Consider the following 25,369-nt stretch of genomic DNA (forward strand, 5'->3'; position numbering starts at 1 on the left):
CACCCACAGGGCCACACACTGTCAACACAGTCCTACCCCATGGGCATGCCCTGACCCACTGAAGCAGACCCAGTTGCCCCACTGCAGAGGCCCCACACACTCCACCAAGTGAGGCCTGCTCCATGCTCAGGCTCTGCCCTGCAGAGTGGACCCACTCTCCAGCTGCAGAGGTTCCAGACACCCTCCCTATGTGGGCCCCCCTGTTTCCTGAAGGCTTGCTGTTGGGGGCAGCCAGTCTTTAGGGTGGACTGCCTGCCCTGACTGAGGTAGATTAAATCAGTGCTCTAGTGGGTGGGGCAAACCCTTGGTTAACAGGCCAGGGAAGAACTCCAAAGGCATCTACCTGTGTCTGTGTCAGCATGCTTGTACTAAGTCACAGTGATGGCTGCTGCCAATTTCTCAGTCCCTTGGGAGGTCTCACCTCTCACCGCAATGCACTCAGAGCCTATCAAGTGAGTCAGTTTTCACCAAAGGACTGTGCACCTTACTTTATGGAGATTTTAGGTTGCTTTCCATAACAGATGAATTTGTGTGTGGGCCTTTTAAGAGCAGGCTTTTTTTCCCCTCATGTCCCATAGCTTTTCTGGGGGTATTCCCCATTCTAGTTAATAGCCAGGAAAGCTGGATCTTACGACACTTATCCAGATTGTGCTGAATCCATAACCTGCTTATTGTGGTATAGCTCCTCCAGTCACATCCCCCACTCCTTCAGGGAAGGCTCCATACTTTAAGATTGCTCCCAGTTCGCACTGAAGTGCTGAGTCTTGAAGTTGGCATTTTTCTCTCCAGAAAGGAATTTCTGTCTCTTCCAACTCAGTAAGCACCATCCCTTGTTGTGTGGGTTCTTTTAATGCAGTTTTTAGTTCTCTGTCAGGGGTAATTGTTCCAAGAGTAGATATAAATTAGTTTTGTCTGTGAGAGGAGGTGAATTCAGAGTCTGCCTATACCACCATCTTGACGTCATCTGCACTGATCCTTTTAAGGCTTTGTTGTATTTAGTTTGCCAATATTTTGTGGAGGATTTTTGCATGGTGTATGTTCATCAGTGTTGTTGGCCTGTAATTTTCCTTCTTTGTGTTGTCCTTGTCGGGCTTTGGGATCAGGGTGATGTTGGCGTCATGAAATGTGCTAGGAAGTGTTCCATCTTCTTCAACTTTTTGCAACAGTTTGAGAAGGATAGACATTAAATCTTCTTTGAATGTTTGGTAGAAGTCTCCAGAGAAGCCATCTGGTCCTGGAATTTTATTTTTGGGGAGACTTTTAATTACTGTTTCAATCTCTTTCCTTGTGATTGGTCTGCTGAGATTCTCTATTTCTTCTTGATTCAGTTTTGGGAGATTGTATGAGTCTAAGAATTTATCCACTTCTTCTAGGTTATTCAATTTGTGGGCATATAGTATTTTCGTATAATCTTTTGTATTACTGTGGTATCCATTGTAATGTCTCTTCTTTCCTTTCTGATTTTATTTATTTGAGCCTTCTCTCTTTTTTCCTTAGTGAGTTTGGCTAAGGGTTTGTCAATTTTGTTCGTCTTCCCAAAGAGCCAGATCTTAGCTTCATTGAGTCTTTCTACTGCTCTTTTGCTTTTAATATCATTTATTTCTGCTCTAATTTTTATTGTTTCCCTCCTTCTGCTGACCTTGGACTTTGTTTGTTTTTCTTTTTCTAATTCTGTAAGTACAGTTTTAGGGTTGCTTATTTGAGATTTTTCTTATTTGTTAAGGTGGGCCTGTATTGCTATAATTTCCCTCTTAAGACCACTTTTGCTGCATCCCACAAAAGTTGCTACATTGTAGGACCAGATAAAACAGAATACGGATTCCCTGAATGCCCGTGTAGACAACATAGAGGAGAAAATTAGCATAATCAAAGATAGACAGGCTGAATGGCACCAGACAGAGGAAGAAAGAGAACTAAGAATTTAAAAAAATGAGGAAAATCTCCGAGAGATAATGGATTCAATGAGGAGTGAGAACATAAGGATCATAGGAATTCCTGAGAATACGGAAAAGGAAAATGGAGCAGAAAGTGTGCTTAACGAAATTATTGAAGAGAACTTCCCAAATCTAGGGATCGACGGAGAAATGTGTGTAGAGGAGGGTTTTAGATCTCCTAGATTTGTCAATGTAAAAAGAGCTACCCCACGGCACATAGTAGTAAAGTTGGCAAAAAGGAAAGCTAAGGAAAGAATACTCAGGGAAGTAAGAAAAAAACAGAGAATAACCTATAAAGGAGCCCCTATCAGACTGTCAGCGGATTTCTCTACAGGAACCCTACAAGCTAGGAGAGAATGGAGTGGCATATTCAAAGCTTTAAAGGATAAAAATCTTCAGCCAAGAATACTCTATCCAGCAAGAATTTCCTTCAGCTATGAGGGAGAAATTAAATCTTTTCCAGACAAACAAAAGTTAAGGGAATTTGTAACTAAAATCCCTCCATTACAAGAAATCCTCAAGAAGGCTTTCATACCTGAAAAAAGAAAAAAGGGAGAAAGGGGACACAATCCACAGACTAGGGAGACTGATGGATAGAACCAGAACAGGACAGCAAATATTCAATTATAGCATTAGGGTAAAGGTAAGGAAACACCAAAACAAGGATGATCTTAGCACTCTAACTACCAATTAATAAGACGAGTTGGAATAAGAAATGAAAATAATAATTTAGGAGGGGAAGAGCAAAGGTTCCAAATCAGTATTGGTCAAGTAAGTAAGAGACCACCAGAGAATAGACTATATTATACACGAGATTCTAAATACAAACTTCAAGGTAGACACTAAAATAAAGTACAGAACAGAGTCACAAATCATAAATAAGGAAAAATCTAAGAAACCCAGCATAAGAAATTGCAGTATTAAATGGGTAGTCTAAAGCAAACAGGAAAAGAAACGCAGGAAAGCAAGATAATGAGCGACAGATTAACAGCACTAAGTCCACATGCATCAATAATCACTCTCAATGTGAACGGATTGAACTCTCCAATAAAAAGACACAGAGTGGCAAAATGGATTAAAGAACACAATCCAACAATTTGTTGCCTCCAGGAAACACACCTCAGTCCCAAGGACAAACACAGACTCAGGGTGAAGGGGTGGAGGATAATACTTCAAGCAAATAGCAAGGAAAAAAGGCAGGCGTTGCAATTCTCATATCAGACCAAGTGGATTTCAAAATAAGACAGGTAAAGAGAGACACAGAGGGACAATATATAATGATCAAAGGGACACTTCATCAAGAAGAAATAATGCTTATAAATATCTATGCACCCAACACAGGAGCACCAAGATTCATAAAGCAACTATTAACAGACCTAAAGGAAGATGTTAAAAACAACACAATAATAGTAGGGGACCTCAACACCCCACGCACATCAATGGACAGATCATCCAGACAGAAAATCAACAAGGAAATAGTGGAGCTGAATGAAAAACTAAAACAATTGGACTTAATAGACATATGTAGATCACTCCACCATGAAAGAGCTGAATACACATTCTTCTCAAGTGCACATGGAACATTCTCTAGGATAGACCATATGTTGGGAAACAAGGTAAGCCTCTACTAATTTAAAAAAATTGAAATAATAACAAGCATCTTCTCAGATCATAGTGCTATAAGGCTAGAAATTAATTACAAGAAAAAAGCTGAGAAAGGCACAAAGATGTGGAGACTAAACAACACACTACTGAACAAGCAATGGATCATTGAAGAAATTAAAGAAGAAATCAAAAAATACCTGGAAACAAATGAAAATGATAGCATGCCATACCAACTCATATGGGATACAGCAAAAGCTGTATTAAGAGGAAAATTCATCACAATACAGGCACATCTTAACAAACAAGAAAAATCCCAAATAAGCCACCTTAAAGCACACCTAACTGAACTAGAGAAAAAAGAACAAATGAAGCCCAAAGTCAGCAGAAGGAGAGAAATAATAAAAATCAGAGCAGAAATAAATACTATTGAAACGAAAAAGGCAGTAGAAAGGATCAATGAGACAAAGAGCTGGTTTTTTGAGAAGATAAATAAAATTGACGAACCACTAGCCAGACTTACAAAAAAAAAAAAGGGAGAAAGCTCAAATAAACAAAATCAGAAATGAGCGAGGAGAAATAACAACAGACTCTGCAGAAATGCAACAGATTATAAGAGACTACTACCAAAAACTATATGCCAACAGAATGGATAACCTAGAGGAAATGGATAAATTCCTGGACTCCTACAATCTCCCAAAGCTCACTCAAGAAGAGGCAGACAATTTGAACAGACCAATCACAAGCAAAGAGATTGAAACAGCAATCAAAATCATCCCAAAGAATAAAACCCCAGGACCAGATGGCTTTCCTGGGGAATTCTACCAAACTTTCAGAGAGGATTTAATACCTATCCTTTTCAAGCTATTCCAAAAAATTAGGGAAGATGGAACACTTCCTAACACATTCTATGAGGCCAACATCACGCTGATACCAAAACCTGACAAGGACACCACGAAAAAAGAGAACTACAGGCCAATATCACTGATGAACATAGATGCAAAAATTCTAAACAAAATTTTGGCAACCAGAATTCAGCAATTCATCAAAAGAATCATACATCAGGATCAGGTGGGATTCATACCAGGGACACAGGGATGGTTCAACATCCGCAAATCAATCAACGTGATACACCACCTCAACAAACTGAGGAAGAAAAACCACATGATCATTTCAATAGATGCAGAGAAGGCATTTGACAAGATCCAACAGCCATTTATGATAAAAACTCTGAACAAAATGGGCATAGAAGGAAACTACCTCAACATAATAAAGGCCATATACGACAAACACATAGCCAACATCATACTCAATGGGCAACAACTGAACGCCATCCCCCTGGAAACAGGAACGAGACAAGGATGCCCTCTATCACCACTCTTATTTAACATAGCACTGGAGGTCCTGGCCAGAGCAATCAGGCAAGAAAAAGGAATAAAAGGAATCCTAATAGGGAGGGAAGAAGTGAAACTCTCGCTGTTTGCAGACAACATGATCTTATATATAGAAAACCCCAAAGAATCCATTGGAAAACTGTTAGAAGTAATCAACAACTACAGCAAAGTTGCAGGGTATAAAATCAATTTGCATAAATCAGTAGCATTTCTATACTCCAGTAATGAACCAACAGACAAAGAACTCAAGAATACAATACCATTCACAATCGCAACAAAAAGAATAAAATACCTTGGGGTAAATTTAACTAAGGAAGTGAAGGACCTATATAATGAAAATTCCAAGGCCTTTCTGAGAGAATTGGATGACGACATAAGGAGATGGAAAGACATTCCATGTACATGGATTGGAAGAATAAACATAGTTAAAATGTCCGTTCTACCTAAAGCAATCTACAGATTCAACGCCATCCCAATCAGAATCCCAGTGACATTCTTTACAGAATTAGAACAAAGAATCCTAAAATTCATATGGGGCAACAAAAGACCCCGAATTTCTAAAGCAATCCTGAGAAAAAAGAACAAAACGGAAGGCATCACAATCCCTGACTTCAAAACATACTACAAAGCTACAGTAATCAAAACAGCATGGTACTGGTACAAAAACAGGTGCACAGATCAATGGAACAGAATTGAAAGCCCAGAAATAAAACCACACATCTATGGACAGCTTATCTTTGACAAAGGAGCTGAGGGCATACAATGGAGAAAAGAAAGTCTTTTCAACAAATGGTGCTGGGAAAACTGGAAAGCCACATGTAAAAGAGTGAAAATTGACCATTCTTTTTCACCATTCACCAAAATAAACTCAAAATGGATCAAAGACCTAAAGGTGAGACCTGAAACCATAAGGCTTCTGGAAGAAAACGTAGGCAGTACACTCTTTGACACCAGTATTAAAAGGATCTTTTCGGCCACCATGCCTTCTCAGAGAAGGGAAACAATAGAAAGAATAAACAAATGGGACTTCATCAGATTAAAGAGCTTCTTCAAGGCAAATGAAAACAGGATTGAAACAAAAAAACAACCCACTAACTGGGAAAAAATATTTGCAAGTCATATATCTGACAAAGGCTTAATATCCATAATATATAAAGAACTCTCACAACTCAACCACAAAACATCAAACAACCCAATCAAAAAATGGGCTGGAGACATGAACAGACATTTCTCCAAAGAAGATATATGGATGGCCAACAGGCACATGAAAAGATGCTCATCATCGCTGATAATCAGGGAAATGCAAATCAAAACTACACTAAGATATCACCTTACACCCGTTAGAATGACATAAATATCTAAAACTAATAGCAACAAATGTTGGAGAGGTTGCAGAGAAAAAGGAATCCTTATACACTGCTGGTGGGAATGCCAACTGGTGCAGCCACTATGGAAAACAGTATGGAGATTCCTCAAAAAATTAAAAATAGAACTACCATACGATCCAGCCATCCCACTACTGGGTATTTATCCAAAGAGCCTGAAGTCAGCAATCCCAAAAGTCCTGTGCACCCCAATGTTTATTGCAGCACTGTTTACAATAGCCAAGACGTGGAAGCACCTAAGTGCCCATCAACAGACGAATGGATAAAGAAGATGTGGTACATATATACAATGGAATACTACTCAGCTGCAAAACAGAACAAAATCATTCCATTTGCAGTAACATGGATGGACCTTGAGAGAATTATGTTAAGTGAAATAAACCAGCGATAGAAGGACAATCTGTGTATGACTCCACTCATATGAGGAATTTAAAATTATTGACTAAGAACAGTTTAGTGGATACCAGGGGAAAGGTGGGGTGGGGGGTGGGCTCAAAGGGTGAAGTGGTGCACCTACAGCATGACTGACAAACATTAATGTACAACTGAAATTTCACAAGATTGTAACCTATCAATAACTCAATAAAAAAAAGTTGGTACATTGTATTTTCATTTGCAATTGTCTCATATTGTTTGATTTCCCTTTAATTTCTTCAATGATCCATTGTTGGTCAGTAGCGTGTTGTTTAATCTCCTCATATTCATTACTTTCCTAGCTTTTGTTCTTGTATTTGATTTCTAGTTTCACAGAATTATGGTCAGAAAATACGCTTGATATGATTTCAATCTTCTTAAGTTTATTGAGGTTTGCCTTGTTTCCCAACATACGGTACAGCTTGGAGAATGTTCCATGTGCCATTGTATGTCCATTGGATGGACTGTTCTCTATGACTATTAAGTCCACCTGGTCTAGTTTTTCATTTAATTCCACTAATTCCTTGTTGACTTTCTCTCTGGATGATCCATCCATTGATGTAAGCGGGGTGTCAAGGTTCCCTACTATTATTGTGTTGCTGTTAATATCTCCTTTTAGGTTTGTTAATGGTTGCTTTATGTACTTTGGTGCTCCTGTTTTGGGTGCATATATATTTATAAGTGTTTATCCTCTTGGTGGAGTGTCCCTTTTATCTGTATACACTGCCCCTCTTTATGTCTCATTGTCTTTTTTATCTTGAGCGTATTTTGCCTCATATAAGGATGGTAACATCTGCATTCTTCTGTTTGCCATTAGCTTGGAGTATCGTCTTCCATTCCTTCACCCTGATCCAGTGTGTGTCTTTAGAGCTGAGATGTGTTTCCTGGAGGCAGCATATTGTCGGGTTTTGTTTTTTAATTCATCCTGCCAGTCTGTGTCTTTGGATTGGGGAATTCAACCCATTCACATTTAGAGTGACTATTGATATATGAGGGCTTAATGCAGCCATTTTATCAATTGTGTCCCAGTTGTCCTGTACTTCCCTTGTTTCTCATTTGTTGTATTTCAGATTGCTAATGCAGTTTGGTGATTCTCTGTGATGGTTTTCTCTTTTCTCTTCATCATTCGTGGCTCTGCTCTGATTTTTTATTTTGTGTTTACCTTGATGTTTGTATAAAAAGTCTTATAGATGAGATAGTCTATTTTCTGATGGTCCCTTATTTCCTTACTCTGAGGAGGTTCCATCCTTTTCCTCTTCCCTAAGTTATGGTTGTCACAACTTATTCTGAGTTGTGTTGTCAGTTTGTGGTTAAAATGAAGTGATCATAGGTATTTTCGATGTTTGTCTTTCTGTGATCTTTAAGGTTGTAATTAACTCTTTGCTAACCTGTTCTGATAGAGACCTGAAATTTCCTGATTTTGTCTGCCTATTTATCTCCTCACTCAAGGCTTTGTAAACACGTTCTCTCCTTTTTTCTGGCACGTATGAGGGCCTTCTTGATCATTAATTGTGGGGATATGGGTGGTCTTGTGATGATGAACTCCCTCACCTTTTATTTATCTGGGGAAGTTTTTATTTCTCCACCATATCTGAAGAATATTTTCACTGGATAGAGTATTCTTGGTTGAAAGATCTTGTCTTTAAGAATTTTGAATATATCATTCTACTCTCTCCTAGCCCATAGGTTTCTGCTGAAATCCTGATAGGTGTTCCTTTGTAAGTTATTTTTTCTGCCTTTCTGCCCTTAATATTTTTTGTCACTGAGCTCTGCCAATTTAACTACTACATGCCTTAGGGAAGGTCTTTTTACATTGATGGAAATAGGAGTTCCTTTAGCTTCTTTTACTTGTAATTCCAGCACCTTCTCCAAATTTGGAAAGTTGTCAGCTGTTATTTCTTTGAACAAGCTCTCTGCTCATTTCTCCACCTTGTCTTCCTCTGGAATACCTGTAATCCTTATGTTGCATTTCTAATTGAGTAGGATATTTCTCTGAGAATTTCCTCATTTATTTGTAGCCTTAGTTCTCTCTCCTCCTCCACCTGAAGCATTTCTATATTTCCATCCTTTAAATTGTGAATTCTGTCTCCCTAATATCAGCTCTGTTATTTTAGGGCTCCAGATTTTTCTTTATCTTACTCATCATGTTTTTCACCTCCCACATTTCTGATTGGTTTTTCTGTAAAGTTTCAATCTCTTTTGTGAAGAATTCCCTCTGTTCATTAATTTTATTCCTGATTTCGTTGAACTGTCTTTCTGAGTTTTCCTGTAACTCATTTAGTTTTTTCTGATAGCTATTTAGAATTCTCTGTCATTTAGGTGGTAACTTTCTGTGACTTCAGGGTTGGTGTCTGGAGAATTGTCATTTTCCTCCTGCTCTGAATTGTTGCTGTAGTTTCTCATGATGTTTGATGAACTAATCTTTTGCCAGTGCATTTCTGGTCATATCAGGTCATAGATTCCACCTGCTACAGCTGGGAGGAAGCAGAAGCTGTGTTTCTGATCCCACCCCTTTTGCTGGAAGTTGTAGGGATCCTATGGGTGCTTGTTCTGGCCAGGAAATCTTTTACCCAGGTGCATAGATCTGCCACCACTTCTCCTTTTGGTCATGCCAACTGCTGTGCTTGGTGGGAGGGGCTTTCTTGAGTTGTCTGAGCCTGTTCAACTCCTTGGGACCACCGTGGCACAGAGGGCTTACCCACCAGTGGGGAAAGTGTTCATGCAGGGGCTGAGTATCTATTTTTAAACATATGCTATAGTTCCCATCGAGTTATCATAGACATTAATAAGTGGAGCTATCTACAAAATGTAGTTTAAATGTTTCATAGAATGTTCATAGGACAGCTGGAATTTTCCTAGGCTTAACATTGTGTAAAAGCACTCCTCTGTGTTCCAATTGTTAGGGCATCATTTTAAAGCTTTCCTGAGAATTAATTAGCTTGTAAAATATATTCACAGTTTTCCAAATTCAACACTCGGAGTGCTAGTATGTAAGACCTCTTATATATGCCTGGATTCTGATAGGGTGAGCCCAGGTGAAGAAGTAGTTTTGCTCTTTAAAACTTGATTGCTCTTTCCATATATTTTTGATCAATATATCAAACAAGGAAAGATTTAAATGAAAAACCAATAATCAGATAATTTTGACCTTTGTCATAGTCATGGTTGTAGCCTGCATAAGTCAGACTTTGGAGATGGAACAGAAAGTATAAAAAGGGACCTTGCTGTATGCTCAACAGAAAAAAACCATTAAAATTGATCGACACTATTCTGAAACAAATAGCCACAAATTCTGAAACAAATAGCCATCATGACATTTCTCTCATTGGTGTTAATCAGTCATATGTCGTGAATTCTCATTCTGTCAACCCTGGCTCAACAGTCTATGTTCCTAAAGTCATCTGTTTCCAGACCCTGTAGTCCTGGAGTCTCGAGTTTCAGGTCCCCCTGTCTGCTCTGGGGGTCACCTCCGCTTCTTCGAGGAAGGTGGTAAACATGGGTCTGTTCCCTACATCCCTTTCTCAGGCTTTCCTTGTCTGATGTTTCTTCTGGAAGACCCAATCTCTGGTCTGTAGCTTCTAGTGGTGACCTTCAGTCAAAAATGAAGGGAGCGGAGAAACCATGTGTTGAGGCCAGGCAGGTCAACTTATTAGAGTAGCTAACATTGTCAGAATGGAGGAGAGTGGAATCTCTATTGGGGTGAGGTACATAAGTGCATGGGGCCACATAATTATTCCAGGAAGACTTCACTGATAATTAACCTGAGGGGAAAATGGATTAATGAACAGTGGAAACACAGATTAATCTGTATGTAAACTGTGTGCCACAATTGCTTCCAATTGGCATGTGTTTTAAACCAAGGAATAAAATATTCTTAGAAGCCATGCATGGACAGCCTTTGTGTTGGCAGTTCACTTGAATTCGAGGATGATTTTCCCCACTCTGCTAGAGAATCCAAATTACTGAAAACTTATTCATATTTGTTACCAAACCCAAACACAGGTTTGTTTAGCTGCCATTCAGTAGGGCCAATAAAGAAAAAAAACTGAAACACCAGGCTTGCGGTAAGGAAAGAGGTTTACTATTGAAAGGCAGACAGAGGAGGAGATGGGAGTTAGAACTCAGATCCACCTCCTCGAGGGGAAAAAGCTGGCGGTTTTAGAAAGGGGAGGGAGAGCGTGTGCTGGGGTTTGAACAGGGGAGGGGTAGCATGTGACCGTGCTGGGTGGCACCTTTCCACTAGCCTGTGTTTGGTCTTGAAGACTGAATTTATTTTTCCTTGACTGAACTTTTCTGGTTAGTTTTCATCTTCAGACTGCATTTGGCCTTGTGAGGCTGAGTCTTGATGTCTGGACCTTGACTTTCTGGGAAAGACAGCTCACTCCTATACTAAGGAGGGATACAAAGAGCTGGTTGGTTTGAAGCAGCAATTGATTATGCTGAATGTGCACACCTGCAGTTAGCAAAGCTTCACTCAAAGTTTTTTGCTCTAGGAAAGATATTTTAACTTCTTCATGCTTGGTTTCATATTGATAACTGTTACCCATGCAAAAATGAGATTAAATCTTATTTATCAGTTTACCTTACAATATGGGCCCGATAAATAGGGCAGCTCTTACAATATCATTGAGCACATGTAGAAAATATGAAGCATGTTCATTCTCTTTGTTCTTTTTTTGCTGAGGAAATTGTACCTTAGGTAACATCTGTTGCCAATCTTCCTCTTCTTGCTTGAGGAAGATTGTCCCTGAGCTAACATCTGTGCCAATCTTCCTCTATTTTGTGTGTGGGATGCTGCCACAGTGTGGCACGACCAGCAGTCTGTAGGTCCGCATCTGGGATCCAAACCTGTGAACCCCAGGAGGCTGAAACAGAGTGCACATATTTAAGTGTTATGCCACTGGGCTGGCCCCTATCTCTATGTTTTTAACATCCTTTGATGCTTGAGAGTGCTATGTCAAGGGTTTTGGGGGTGGGGATGGGTGGCAAACCTTTAGTATTACCTAACTGAGAAAAAGACACAAGGCCAATTTTATTCTTCTGAATTTGGGGCCCAGTATCAGAAAATAGCAACATCAAAGAGCTGTTGCTCTATGTGAGTATAGGTGTCTGAGGATAAGAAAGGGTCAGAGTGTTGGCCATGTTATTAATCAGACTAACAGTCCTGTAGACAGCATAGCAGAAGGCAACATAACAACCACTCAGCATTTTCTAGAAGTGAGGAATCTCCTACCATTCTATTAATTCTGTTTTGTCATTCTATTAATTTGCTTACAATTGACATTACTCATGTACGTTAAGTGAGATAATAACTCTCTACCATCGGGTAGAATAGACAAAGGGCACGTAATAACTTTTTAGTGCATCAGGTTGAAAACAGACTGTGATTCAAAGATCATTTCTCTTCTAAGCTGTCAGTTCTTCCTCTCTACTATACATACACTTTAAAAAATTGATTTTAAATATTTCAATATGTAGATATTTTAAATGTGCATACATATAACAATTATGTGACATTGTAACAAATGAAAATATCTAAAGCTTTCAAATTTAGTATTTAAAATATAATCTCATCAAGTATAAGACAATATTCTTACAACATGTGTTTAAATTAAGAATTGAATGTCATGAAGAAAAAATATGTTTCTATAGACAAGAAAATAAAAGTAATAATTCTGTGTTAAAAAGGACTTTTGCTTTTTTTTAACTTCAGGGTCAGGCAGGCTGCCTTTGGCCCAAGGGTACCGTTTCTTTTTTCCTTTTTTTTTTAAGGTATACTTTTTGGTAAGGAAGATTGGCCCTAAGCTAACATCTGTTGCCAATCTTCCTGTTTTTCTTCTCTCTCCCCAAAGCCCCATGACATATTTCTATATCCTAGTTGTAAGTCATTTTAGAAACTCCAGGTGGAATGCTGCCACAGCATGGCTTGATGAGTTCTGCATAGGTCCACGCCAGGGATCCAAACCTGCCAACCCTGGGCCACTGAAGCTGAGCACGTGAACTTAATCATTGGTCATGGGGTGGCCCCCTTTTGTCTTAAGTATACTTTTTGGTGGGGAAGATTGGCCCTGAGCTAACATAAGCTGCCAATCTTCCTGTTTTTTTTTTTTTTTTTTTTTTATCCCCAAAGCCACAATACATAGCCGTATATCCTAGTTGCAGGTCATTCTAGTTCTTCTGTGTGGGATGCTGCCACAGCATGGCTTGATGAGTAATGCGTAGGTCTTCGCCAAGGATCCCAACCGATGAACCCTGGGCCACTGAAGTGGAGCATGAACTTAACCATTTGGCCACAGGGCCGGCCCCCTCTAGTTTTAATCAAATTAATTTCCTCAGAACGTTGCAGGTCCCTTACTCCCATTCCACATCAGTCCAAGTTTTTAAAGTAAAGTAGGAATCATGGAATTACATATTTTACCCACGTTCAAGAATAATACAATCACTGTTGAAATTAAAGTGATCTTCACAATGGCCACTACACTCCAACACACAGGCGCTCTGAAAATGTGTGCAGTGGCTGCCTCTCAGCAAAGACTCCCCGGTTGGTTTCTCATAGTAGCTCTGAGACTAACTGGTGGCACCTGTGTCACAGGCCTGTTAGCGCTGTCAGTCATAGTCTGGGGAATCTTCTAAACACAGAGGGGCTCGGACGTTCAGTGGCTAAAACGAATGACAACTGCCAGCTGCATCTAACAGAGAAGCCAGTTATTTTCTCACATAATAAGCGTCTCAGAGGGAGGCAGTTCAAGACTGGGGCAGTGACTCAACATGTCATCTAACGTTGTCTCTGTAGCATGTTAACTTGTTGCCTAGTGGGTCCAGGGGACACCCCTGGCCAGCACGTCTACGTTCAAGACAGGAAGAAGGAACAGAGCTGTGCCAATGGTGTCCTTTTCCCCTTTTATCAGGAAGACAAAAGCTTTCCTAGAAACAATCAACAGACATCCACTTACATCTCATTGACCAGAATTGTGTCATGAAAAGCCCAGAAACGAGGGAAGCTGGAAAATTATTTTGCTGCTCGCTCCCCCAAAGTGGAATTCTGTGATAGCAAAAAGGAAAAACTGGAGACAGAGTGAGCAATGCGTACCGTGTGCTTCGATTAGCACTTTGCCTAAAAGGACGACTGGAATCACATCCTTCTCCCCACGTGCTTCTCTACTCTCATGAGGTCTGGAAGCCAACATGGCGGGACAGGACCTCTCAGTCCCCAGCACAAGAGGGGCTGGCAGGGGTGGCTGGTGGAAGGGCTGGTCACAGGCTTCAGAGCCCTGAGCCCACATTCTCCTCAGCCTCTGTGATATCACAGTGAGACTTCTGCCTTCCACCCTGGGCTGTGGCTTCAGCACTTCCTGTGGCTTCAGCGGTTGCTGTGGACACAGGGCTCCTGGAGCCAGGATCGGGGAGGGTGCCTGTAGGCAGAGGGGGCCCAGCCATGCCACTCTCAGAGGATGGCAGGCCTCAGGGCCCACTTCCTTGGATGCTCCCAAGCCTATTTGCTGCCTTCCGTGGAGTGCTGCTGCTCGTTGTCAGTGGCCTCTGCTTCGCATTCCCGTGAGTCTCCCACACAAGCCGGCAGGTTTCTGACAGACAGATGGAAGGGAACAAAGATCATGGTATGGAGCAGGGGAAGTGCAGAAGAGGGGTCAGGGAATGGAGGATATTCTAGGTAGAGGGACTCGAAGGTGCAAAGGCACTGAGGCACAGAGTGCTTGGCGCCTTTGGCAGCTGGTGGTGGCGGGTAGTATTGGGTGGAGCCTCTGAGGATCTGTCACTAGCCTGGATATTTAGAGCAGACTTTAAGGTCTGTGAGTCCTGACCAGGTGGACTGAGTCCTAGGGGGAGCTCTGGGACCCCAAGATCAGGGCTGAGTCCTGCTCTGGTCTCAGTTGCAGATGGCTGGCCCAGAACGGGGAGTGGGTCTATCCCATTTTCACAGGCCCCCTCTTCGTCCTCACCTTCTGCAGTCTCCTTTCCCTCCACTTGTCAGACCCTGGCATCTTGCATCAAGGTGAGCTCTCAGCTCCCTGGGAGAAGGAGGTAGCAGCCTACAGGCTCCTGGCTGCAAGGATGATTCCTAACGTGCTCCCCCATCTCCCATCCTTGGGCCTCATGACCCTTTCCCCCCACAACCTCATTTGCTTGGGCCCTGCTTCTGGCGCTTCATTTCCCAAGCCACCAGGATGTGGAAAAACAGCATTCTGGAGGTTTCCATTTGCCTTGGTGGGGGAAGCTCGGGGCAGACCAGGGAGAGAAGCCAGCTCTTGGCAACCACTCAGTTCTCTTCTACCTTCCCACTGCATGCACTCCTTAAAGCATCAATCCCAGTTTCAAAGGCCTGTGTCCTCACAGAGCTCCTCTGGCTGGAAACTACCTTCCTGTGGACTGCCAGCCTCTCTGAGTGTGGTCAGTCCACTGAGTGGGGACCAGGGATTCCCCTGCCCACCTCCTCCCCACCCTTCCTGGAGCCCTGTGATGCGGCGGGGCTGCCCCCCACCCCCACCAGCAGCAGAGTGATGGGAGGGCTGCTGTTGCTGCCCAGTCCTCTTCCCATGCCAGGCTCCAACGAACTGGGCCCCATGATGGCGCCTGTGGTGTGGGTGAACCACAGGGCCTTCCTCCTGCAGTGGTGCCCAAAGTGCTGCTTCCTCCGCCCACTCCGGACCTACCACATCACCTGGTGCAACATTTGTGTGGAGGTGAGCGCCCCTCTCATCTGACCACCTGTGCCCACCCACCCCCCCAGCACCTGGTTGGGACCAGGAGGCCCACTTCCACGGGGGGTGGGGGGGTGGGCAGTGGCAGGCTTGAAACCACTGCTAAAGGCCAAGGGTGGCAGTAACTCCCAGCCACTCTTGGTCACTCATTCAGGTCACTGCCTCTGTGCCTGCATCTGTCCTGGGAGGCTGGCCCCTGCCTGCCCAGGTGCTGAAAGGCACAGGTGCATCCATGTCTATGCTTGGCCTAGTCAGGCCAGGGAGGGGAAAGAAACCCTTGTCCCACCCCAGGGCTCGCTGACATTAGATGCTCAAGGGCCCTTTGGCTGACTGTAGGCCTGGCCTAGGGAGATTTGCCTGTCCTCTCTTGGGTTCAGGCCAGACAATCTCCTGGGTTCTGAGAGTTTGTTTCCCTTGTGTGCAGAGCCTGCCAAGGTTTGCAAATGTGCTGTCTTATCTGCTTCTTACAACCCTTGGAGGCTGGGGGGTTAGGGGTGTCATTATTACTCTCATTCAGTGGAAGAGAAAACAGAAGTCCTGCTGAGGTGCCACAGAAGGCCAGGCATGTCTTGTCTCTAGAGGCCTCTTGACAGGTGACCTTGAGCTACAGAGCCCTAAAGTGCTCTAACCACAGAAATGCCAGCGATAGGGACTTTTTAGCTTAGTTTCTCTGGGGGAAGGGAGACAGCGCTGGAGACCAGGGGCTGATGGCCTAGGGGTCTAGGGTAAGGCTCAGGTTTAGGGGCGATGGAGGCTAAGCCAGAGGTCGGGTCCTCGACGGCGCCCACTCTCCCTCTCACCCAGGAATTTGACCACCACTGCAAGTGGGTCAATAATTGCATCGGTCACAGCAATTTCCGCGTCTTCATGCTGCTGGTCCAGTCGCTATGCCTGTACTCGGACGCCATGCTGGTCACCTGCCTGATCTTCCTGGTGCGCACGATTCACCTGCCATTCACCACGGACAAGATCATCGTGTATCAATCAGGCTGCGGAGCCCCCTTGGGGAGAGGTGGGCAGGGTGGGGACAACAATGGGCTGGGTCACGGGGGCGAGGCGAGTGGTGGGCGGGGTTCAAGAGAGAAGCCTCCGGGAGACCCAGTCTGGGAGGAGTTGATGGTGGTAGGGTCGGGGGGATGGAAGGGGCTAGGAGGCTCAGGGGGAGAGTTTAGGATCTGGCAGGGTCTTGGATGGAGGCAGCCCGGGGGCCTGGACAGCAGGATGTGCTGAGGTTTACCTGGGGCTGGAGCGCAGGGAGCGGGTAGACCCTCCGCTCCGCTCGTGGGCGCGGCCGTTGGGGCGGAGTCTGGGTGAGGGGCGGGGCCCCGGAGGACGGTTGGCGGCGCTGTTCTTAGCTCGTGGGCGGCATCCTAGCGGCCATACCCGCCGCCGGCTTCCTGCTGCTTCACTTCGTGCTGCTGCTAATCAAGGTCAGGTCGGTGAGCGCGGCCCAGCGTTCCCACGAGGGCAAGGTAAGCGGGCCCGGGGGGCGCCACGACACGGGGCTGTGGGCGGTCACCTTGCCCCTCCCGGACCTCTGTCTGCACTTTCCGCTGTTTCTGCGGCACACTGGTTGTCACGCTTCACTTCTGTCGAAGGTGCTTCGTTGCCCTTCAGACCCAGATTCAGCTCAGGTTGCAGGTCTACTGTGTGCCAAGCCACAGGTGCATGATTTTGGGCGCTGGGCGGTGAGGTGAGTGAGGCTCCATCCTGCGCTTGTGTTGATAAAGAACCTGAAGTCAGAATAACCCCCGCCAGACGCCCATGAACACTGAGAGAGGGCCTGCCCTACGCTGTGCAGCACGAACTCAGGAGGAACAGAGAGGTCAGAGAGAACCGCCAGTGGAGAGGGTTTTGGGTGGGCAGAGGGCAGAGGGCAGAGGGGAGGGCATTGCAGGTGAGGGGCACAGTTTGCAAAAAGGCGGGGAAGACCCAGAGTCTGCAGGCTGTTGAGAGGACGGTGAGGAGACAGTTGTAATTGGAACAGAAAGTGGATGGGAAATCAAATGGCCAGCTTGGCATTGGCCAGATTGAAAAGGCCCAGAAAGTCAGGTGGAGAATTTAGTTTTCATGCCTGGAAACCTGGGAACCGTGGCAGGATTTTTTTTTTTTTTTTTTTTTTACATGCAGTAAAATTTACCTTTTTTTTTTTTTTTTTTGCTTTGTACTATTCCATCATATGGATATACCACAGCTTGTTTATCCATTTGTCAGTTGAAGGACATTTGGGTTCTTTCCAGTTTTTGGTGATTGTAAAAAAGCAGCCATAAACATTTGTGTGCAGGCCCATGAACATAAAGTTTTCCCTTCTTTTTGGGTAAATAACATTAAGAGAGGCATTGCTGGGTTATATGGTAACTGAATGTTTAACTTTGTAAGCAACTGCCAAATTGTCTTCCAAAATGCCTGTACCATTTTGCATTCCCACAAGCAATATATGAGAATTCTGGTTGCTTCTGCATCCTCACTGTCATTTGGCACTGTCAGGTTTTTTTTGTTTTTTGTTTTCCCATCTTAGCTAGTCTAACAAATGTTTGGTGTATCTCATTGTGGTTTTAATTTGCATCTTCCTAATGACTAATGATGGTGAGCATCTTTTCATCTTCTTATTTACCGTCTGTATATCTGTGATTTTATGTCTGTTCCAATCTTTTGACCATTCCAGAAAATTGTGTTGTTTTCTTCTTATTGAGTTTTAAGAGTTCTGTGTATATTCTGGATTCAGATATGTGTTTTGCAAATATTTTCCCCAGACTTTTGCTTATTATCCCATTTCCTTTACAGTGTTTGTCAAAGATCAGAACTTTTAAATTTGGTGAAGTGCCATATCAGTTTTTCTTTTATGGATTGTGTTTCTGGTGTTGTAATTAAGCAATCTTTGCCTAACCCAAGGCCACAAATATTTTTTTCATATGTTTTCTTCTAGAAGTTCTATAGTTTTAGATTTCCTGTTCAGGCCTCTGATTCATTGTGGGTTAAATTTTGTATCTGATGCAAGGTATGGGTCAAGATTTATGTTTTTTTGCGTATGAGTTGTGCTAACACCATTTGTTTAAAATAAATCCTTTTTCCATTGGGTTGCCTTTGAACATTTGTCAAAAATCAATTGACTATACAGATATGGGAGTATTTCTGAACTCTGTTCTTTTGCCAGTGTCACACTGTCTTCCTCAGTAGCTTTCTATTAAGTCTTGAAATCACGCAATATGAGATCTCCGTCTTTTTTGTTTTTTTTTCAAAGTTCTTCTGGGTATCCTAATTCCTTTGATTTTCCATATATATTTTATTATCAGCTTGTGAATTTCTACAAAAATGTTTGCTGAGATTTTCATTTGGATTTCATTGAACCTATAGACCAATTTGGAAATTTGACATTTTAAGAATATTGAGTTTTGAATCCATGAACGTGGGATACCTCTCCGATTCTTTATGTTGTTCCTGATTTCTTTCATTAGTGTTTTGTAGTTTTCAGTATATGGATCTTGCATACACTGTGTTAGATTTTTTCTAAGTACTTCATGGTATTTTGTGCTATTATAAATTTTTTAAAATTTCCTTTCCATTTGTTTATTATTATAAGAAAATACAATGGAATTTTATATATTGGACTTGGATCTTGCAGTTTTGCTAGACTCACTTTTTTGTTGATCCTATGTGGAAAATCATGTATCTGAGAGTAAGGGCAGTTTCATTTCTTCCTTTCCAACATGCATGGCTTTACTCTTTTTTCTTTTCTTACTGCAGTGTCTTGGACCTCTGGTAGAATGTTGAGTTGAAATGGTAAAAGTGAACATCTTGGCCGTGGGTTTCCTTCAGCAGGATGATGAGTTGACTCAGAGCTGTTTTAGGAAGACTGTAGTGGGCCACATTGATGAGGGCAGGGCTGGAGGCAATGAGACAGCTGAAAGGACAGAGGAGCCCTCTGTCCCCACACCTCCCATCCTTCTAGTCACCACTCAGGCACTCCACCCCACCCATATTTCGTTCCCAGCTCCCCTGGGACTCCTCTGCTCAGCCCTTACTCGTCAGCCCCCTGTGGTCTGCCTGTCTTCTCTCTCCAGCCTCAGTCCATCATTTCAGCCTCTCTTGGGCAGCACTGTCCCTTCCCATATCCTGTACTTCTTCAGCCCCAGGTCAGGCCATAGGCCTGCCCTCCCTCCACGGCTCAGAATGAGGCTCTCCCAATCCAGGATCTCCAGCCTTAAGAAACCTAAGTGTGATCTTCTCTTTTCAGCAGGCCCTCTTTCCCATATCCTGCAGAACCCATTTCAGGTGTTCTTCACACACCTCGATTTCATTTCCTTCCTACCTCCATGCCTGACAACAATGTCTGCTGGGGCCACTTAGTAGTTGATATAGCAAGGGCACTGGACCTTAAACTTAAATCACAGCTCCACAGCATAAACTTAAATCACAGCTCCACAACATAGCAACAGGGAGATCTTTGGTATGTTACCTAGCCACCTGGTGCCTCAGTTTCCCCATCTGTAAAAGGGGGTAGCATGGGTTAATTTGTGTAAGACACATAGAACAGTGGCTCATACTAGTAAGTGTCCTCTCTGTTGTTACTATGATTACCATTTCTTCCCTTCATCATTTACACATGTTCATGTCTCTCTCATCTTCAAAACAAAACAAACATCCATTAACATCATGGTCCTCCACTCCACCTGTCCTACTCTCCCCTCAGCAGAGCCCTGGTTCCTGAAAGAGTTGGCTATGCACGCTAGCATCATTCTTCACCTTCCCCAGCCCACTTCAGCCTCTGTCCTCATACTGTCACACTGATGCTGCGTTCCCTGCGTGGCCAAAACCAGTGGGCAGTCCTCAGACAGATGTTTCTGGGCTCCACACAGCCCCATCTGAAACTGAAGGCACCTGCAGTGGCCGTCCCCAGCCTCTCGGGCCTGGCTCCCTCTGCTTTCCTGGCTGCTGCAGCTCTGCCTGCCTGGTGGAGTCTTGGCCTGGGCTGCCTGCTCTTCCCTCTGATCCCCTCTCTCGGCTGCTCTCCACTCCCCAGCTGCCCTCACCACCCTGCAGGTTACAGTTGGCTCCATTGTTTGTGGCATATCCTCGGTCCCCAGCACAGTGCTTGGAACATTGTTGAGGCCCCCAAATATTTATGAGCTAACGAGTGAAAATGCAGACAAAGGAATGCATAAGGCTTTGCGATAGAAAGAGAGAGAGAGAGAGAGAGAGAGGGAGAGAGAGAGAGAGAGAGAGAGAGAGAAGCCTGGTGCCCTAAGCCCTGGAGAAGAAGGTGAGAGAGCAGAGGCCGCAGGGAGGTGGGTAGAAGGGGCGACAAGACGCCCACTTGGGTCTTGGTCCGGTGGAGCGTGACGGCATTTGAGACTCACAGTTGGAGCAGGAGACCCAGGTCTGGATCAGTGAGAGAGGACAGTGTGGGAAGCTTAGAGCTGTTGGTTCCAGTCATGGCTGAGAGGGTCCCATGTGGAGAGAAGATGGGGCTCGATTTATTGGTCAGTTCTTGTGAATTCATCCGACAGTTATCACTCCTTTAAGCATTGAACAAGCAACATTTTCCCGTACTTCATAAACATCTCATAAATCAAAATTTATTTCTCAAAATTTGAAATTTTGATTGTAAATTTAACCAAACTCCTTTTACCATTTAGCTTTCCTTAAATGCTTTAAACTCCTTAAGTATTGCAGACAGCAAACTCTCACAATGGTTAGTGTTGCTTTCTGGCAACAATGGGACATTCTGGAGCCAACTTGACTTTTCGTCCCCCAGGGGTCAGTGCCCTGCGTGGAGCCCTGGTTCCTTTTGGTGGAGAACAGTGCTGATGATGAAAATCTCTGTGACAGGGACGCAGGGGAGCTGGTAGTGGGCAGAGGTGCTTCTGGGCCACTTTCAGTTATGACAAACATTTTGTAGCTCAGGCCCTTGAAGGTGGGGTGAGACTCGGCCTGCACTGGAGGGGGAGAAGGGGGACCAGCCGATGGGTGGAGGGCAGGGAGGAGGAGAACCTAGTCAATAGTGTCCAGGGAAGGACTTGACCTTTGGGCTTGACCTTTACTGCACTGGGTGCTCAGGATCTTCAGCCCGGATGTCCAGGGCCATGTGAGTTTGGTTAGGGAAGTACGATTTGGCCCCAACCAACTGCCCTTCCGGATAGTGAAGTTCAGTGAAGGCACAAGTGTAGAAATAAATGAGAGGTGGGAAAGCAGAGAAGTGAGGAACGAGGGTGGAAGTGTCTGGAGTGGTTTCCGTTCGCTTGACATTATACCCTCAAGGTCCATCTATGTTGTTGCAAATGGGAAGTTTTATCTTTTTTTATGGCCCATTTCCATTGTATGTATATACCCCATTGTCTTTATCCATTCATCCTTAGAAGGGCTCTTGGGTTGCTTCCATGTCTTGGCTATTGTGAGTAATGCTGTAATGAACATAGGGATGCATAAATCTCTTTGGATTGTTGATTTCATGTTCTTTGGATAAATACCCTGTATTGGAACAGCTGGATCATATGGTATTTTTTGAGGAATCGCCATAGTGTTTTCCATAGTGGCTACACCAGTTTGTACTCCCACCGGCAGTGTATAAGGATTCTCTTTTCTCCACATCCTCTCCAACATTTATTATTTTTTTCTCGTTAATTGTTGAGGTAGGCCTGTATTGCTATAAATTTCTCTCTTAGAACCACTTTTGCTGCATCCCATAAATTTTGGCATGTCGTATTTTCATTTTCGTTTGTCTCCAGGTATTTTTTTGAATTCCCCTTCGATTTCTTCAGTGACCCAGTCATTGTTCAGTAGCATTTTGTTTAGTCTCCACATATTTGTGGCTTTTCTTCCTGTAGTTAATTTCTAGTTTCATACCATTATGGTCAGAAAAGATGCTTGGTATTATTTCAATCTTCTTAACTTTATTGAGGCTTGTTTTGTGGCCTAATGTGTGATCAATCCTGAAGAATGTTCCCTGTGCCTTTGAAAAGCATGTGTATTCTGCGGTTTTTGGATGGAATGTTATGTATATATCTACTAACTCCATCTGGTCTAAAGTGTTGTTTAAGGCCAGCGTTTCCTTCTTGATCTTCTGTTTGGATGAGCTAGCCATTGCTGTAAGTGGAATGTTAAAGTCCCCTGCTATTATGGTATTGCTGTTTATTTCTCCTTTCAGATCTTTTAATAATTACTTTATATATTTAGGTGCTCCTATGTTGCGTGCATAGATATTTACAAGTACACCACTAAGGCTATTACACCCTTCTTTGGGAATGTGAAACAGCAGAACTGAGGTAAACCCCCAGGCCTGTTCCATAAAATAAGCAAACAACTGACAGGTGAGAGCCACAGGTGGAGAAGGCTTTGTACTTCCCAGCTGTTGATGGGACTCTGAGAATGGAGGGAACAATTTTATAGTAAGAAAAAAGGATCCCTGAGATAGGGAGAAAACCAGAGGTGGCACCAACAAAACACATGACTACGTCATTGGTGGAGGTATCAGAACAGGCAAGGTTGAGCAGTTGAGAAGGATCATAAAAGAAATTAGAAATTTCCACATCCTTGAAGTAGGTAAGTTGTAACACAATCAAATTGTGTGGCTGGGATTCCAATATGCTGATAAAAAAAGGCGCCAAAACTAAGAAGCCACAGAGGTGTGAGTTTGTGATGACTGGATAGTGGAGTGGGTGACAGATGGCTGCAAACTGCTCGTATGCCATCACAGTGAGGAGCATACAATCCATACATCCAAAAAGGATAAAAAAAAGACATCTGTGTCAGGCAGCCCACATAGGAGATGACTCTCCTGTGAATTTGGATGTCCACAGTCATCTTGGGGATGGTGGTGGAAGTGTAACCAATGTCAGCCAAGGACAGGTTGGAGAGAAATACATGGGGGTGTGGAGGTGGGAGTCAGATCTGACAGTCAGGATGATGAGCAGATTCCCAAGCATGGTGACCAGGTACATGGACAGGAAGAGCCCAAAGAAAACAGATTGTAGTTCCAGATCATCCGAGAGTCCCATGAGGAGGAATTCTGAGACATGTGTTAGGTTTTGTTGTTCTATGTAGCTTGGGCACCTTTTGATTAAAGAAAAGAAGTGTTGGATGAAAGGAAACAAGAAAAATGGCAACTATGACTGTGTCTATATTTTTGGATTTATGCTTTTCACTAGTAAAGTATTCACACTTGAAGACCATGCACCCCCAGTACACTCAGCAATATTTCTCAATTGGGATAAACTCAATCTCCATAGTACTCTTCTTTCATTACTTTTCTGTATTACTCATCGCTTTCTATCCACACCAAATTAGAGACGCTTGACCAAAGGATGTTAAATGAGGAAGACCATTACAAATAACATGATCACAGTAAAATAGAGGCAAAATTCTTTTAAGACAAAACATAGAGAAGAAATATCCTTGCTCATTGAAGAAAATAAAATGATTCTAATTGAAGGAAATTAAGAAGCAGTCTAATATATTTTATTTGTAGGCAACACTAGAAATTCCCTTTTTTGACAACTGTTATAAACATTCTATAAGTGCCAGATCATGTTAGCTGGATTTGAAATGAAATTTGAGTGTACATATTCAGAAAACATTTTTAAGTACTAGTTACCTTCATGGGTTTTCATCATTATTTGGTTTTCTCACTTCACTTCTTCCTGGAAATAAGTGCTCATTCAAATATGTGGGTCATCTTTTAAAAGTCATTTAATATGTAACTCTTATCCTTGGCTTTCATAAACCTCGACATTTGATAAAATGTAGATTGGCTAACTCTATATAATCATACAGCTCTGCTGACCACAATGATGACATTAGTGTTCAATGCACCTGTGAATGATGAGACAATAACGAAATTTTGAGAAAACCTCTTGAATTTTTAATTTTGTATAAAATTGTTTGCATCAACCCCAAATAGTGGTGTGTGAGACCACTATTTACCTTTTTTTTTTCACTCTGTTGTACCTGGCAATACTGATTGATTGTTTTTGTGATTGTAAACCCTCTTATTTACGGTTAAGGAGTTTAGAGCCAGGAGAGACATTCAAGCCATATTTAAGACCCACCCTTTTTATGCCTTGTTAACAAATTTTCCTCTTAATTCTTAGTGATCCAAGGATTGCAATTCTCTTACTTCGGCTACCTGAAGGCAACTCAGGTTCATTATTTTGGCAAGTCACACTATGGTTTAATCAGGAAAAATTGCAAAGGAGAAAAGTAAAGATAGTAAGGTAAACAACTCTGGTCAGGTTTCTCAACTGTAAATAGGGGGAAAATTGAACCTAGTTTATAAAATTGTTGTAAGAAAGTTTTAAAAAATTATTTAAATTGCTTAGACTCGTGCTTCTCATTCCTAGTAAATCAATATATTTATCTGTGGATTTTTTTCATGTATACTGATGCCCTCATTTTAGCCTAGAAGCGATTTAATTAGAATCTCTCTATATGAAGAATATTACTGATAAAATTTGAGTTTTCGCAGTATCTTCGCATAATACTATTCCTCTGCATACCTGACCCCCAAAGCAACCAGAGTCATGAATTTGGTGGTGCATTTTCCTGTCAGTGTTTCGATAATTGATTTATGTATGCATAAGCAGTTTCCTGAAATGCTTATCTAAACCGTATGCTACACATGTTACCCTCAAAATGCCCTTGTTTATCATAACATAGTGTTTAAATCTCTGCGTGAGGTATTCACATGTACTTCAGATATTTTAACTGATGCATCAGCTGAGGGAGGGACATCATTTTATTCCATCTATTATTTTAGATTAATATATTTTGAATATGTAGTTAATACATTTAAATATATTTAATCTGTATTTAATACATATTTAATATTTAGTACACATGAAATTTTCATCTTCTATAGCAAATATTTTCAATCTCAGACTTGCAAACTGAATTGTGAAATGCATGACTATTCATAGAAAACCCTATAA

At 42.7% G+C, this 25,369-nt stretch overlaps 2 protein-coding genes across 2 annotated transcripts; one reads left to right on the forward strand and one right to left on the reverse strand.

Moving 5' to 3' along the window:
- Positions 1-14,164: 14,164 nt before the first annotated feature.
- Positions 14,165-22,226, forward strand: LOC123281826 (palmitoyltransferase ZDHHC19-like). The gene is made up of 7 exons (XM_070491471.1): positions 14,165-14,283; positions 14,619-14,740; positions 15,289-15,428; positions 16,251-16,421; positions 16,802-16,918; positions 17,045-17,139; positions 22,172-22,226. Exons 1-7 carry the CDS (start codon positions 14,165-14,167, stop codon positions 22,224-22,226), a joined length of 819 nt encoding a protein of 272 aa, XP_070347572.1.
- A 443-nt stretch (positions 22,227-22,669) lies between these two features.
- LOC139041192 (olfactory receptor 7E178-like) lies at positions 22,670-23,297 on the reverse strand (the record flags this gene model as incomplete). Its single annotated transcript, XM_070491472.1, is given in 2 exon segments — positions 22,670-23,179; positions 23,181-23,297. Coding segments are annotated over 2 exon segments (627 nt in total), but the record flags the coding sequence as incomplete, so codon positions are not given.
- Between the last annotated feature and the right edge of the window lie 2,072 nt (positions 23,298-25,369).

Source organism: Equus asinus, chromosome 20 (genome assembly GCF_041296235.1).
Source record: "Equus asinus isolate D_3611 breed Donkey chromosome 20, EquAss-T2T_v2, whole genome shotgun sequence".
Classification (NCBI taxonomy): domain Eukaryota; kingdom Metazoa; phylum Chordata; class Mammalia; order Perissodactyla; family Equidae; genus Equus; species Equus asinus.

Bases quoted from the DNA above. Each gene is read 5' to 3' on its own strand.
- LOC123281826 (XM_070491471.1), top strand. From the start codon at position 14,165: ATGCCACTCTCAGAGGATGGCAGGCCTCAGGGCCCACTTCCTTGGATG. The intron at 14,284-14,618 runs GTGAGTCTCCCA...CTCTGGTCTCAG, and splicing joins GGCCTCTGCTTCGCATTCCC to TTGCAGATGGCTGGCCCAGA. The intron at 14,741-15,288 runs GTGAGCTCTCAG...TTCCCATGCCAG, and splicing joins CCCTGGCATCTTGCATCAAG to GCTCCAACGAACTGGGCCCC.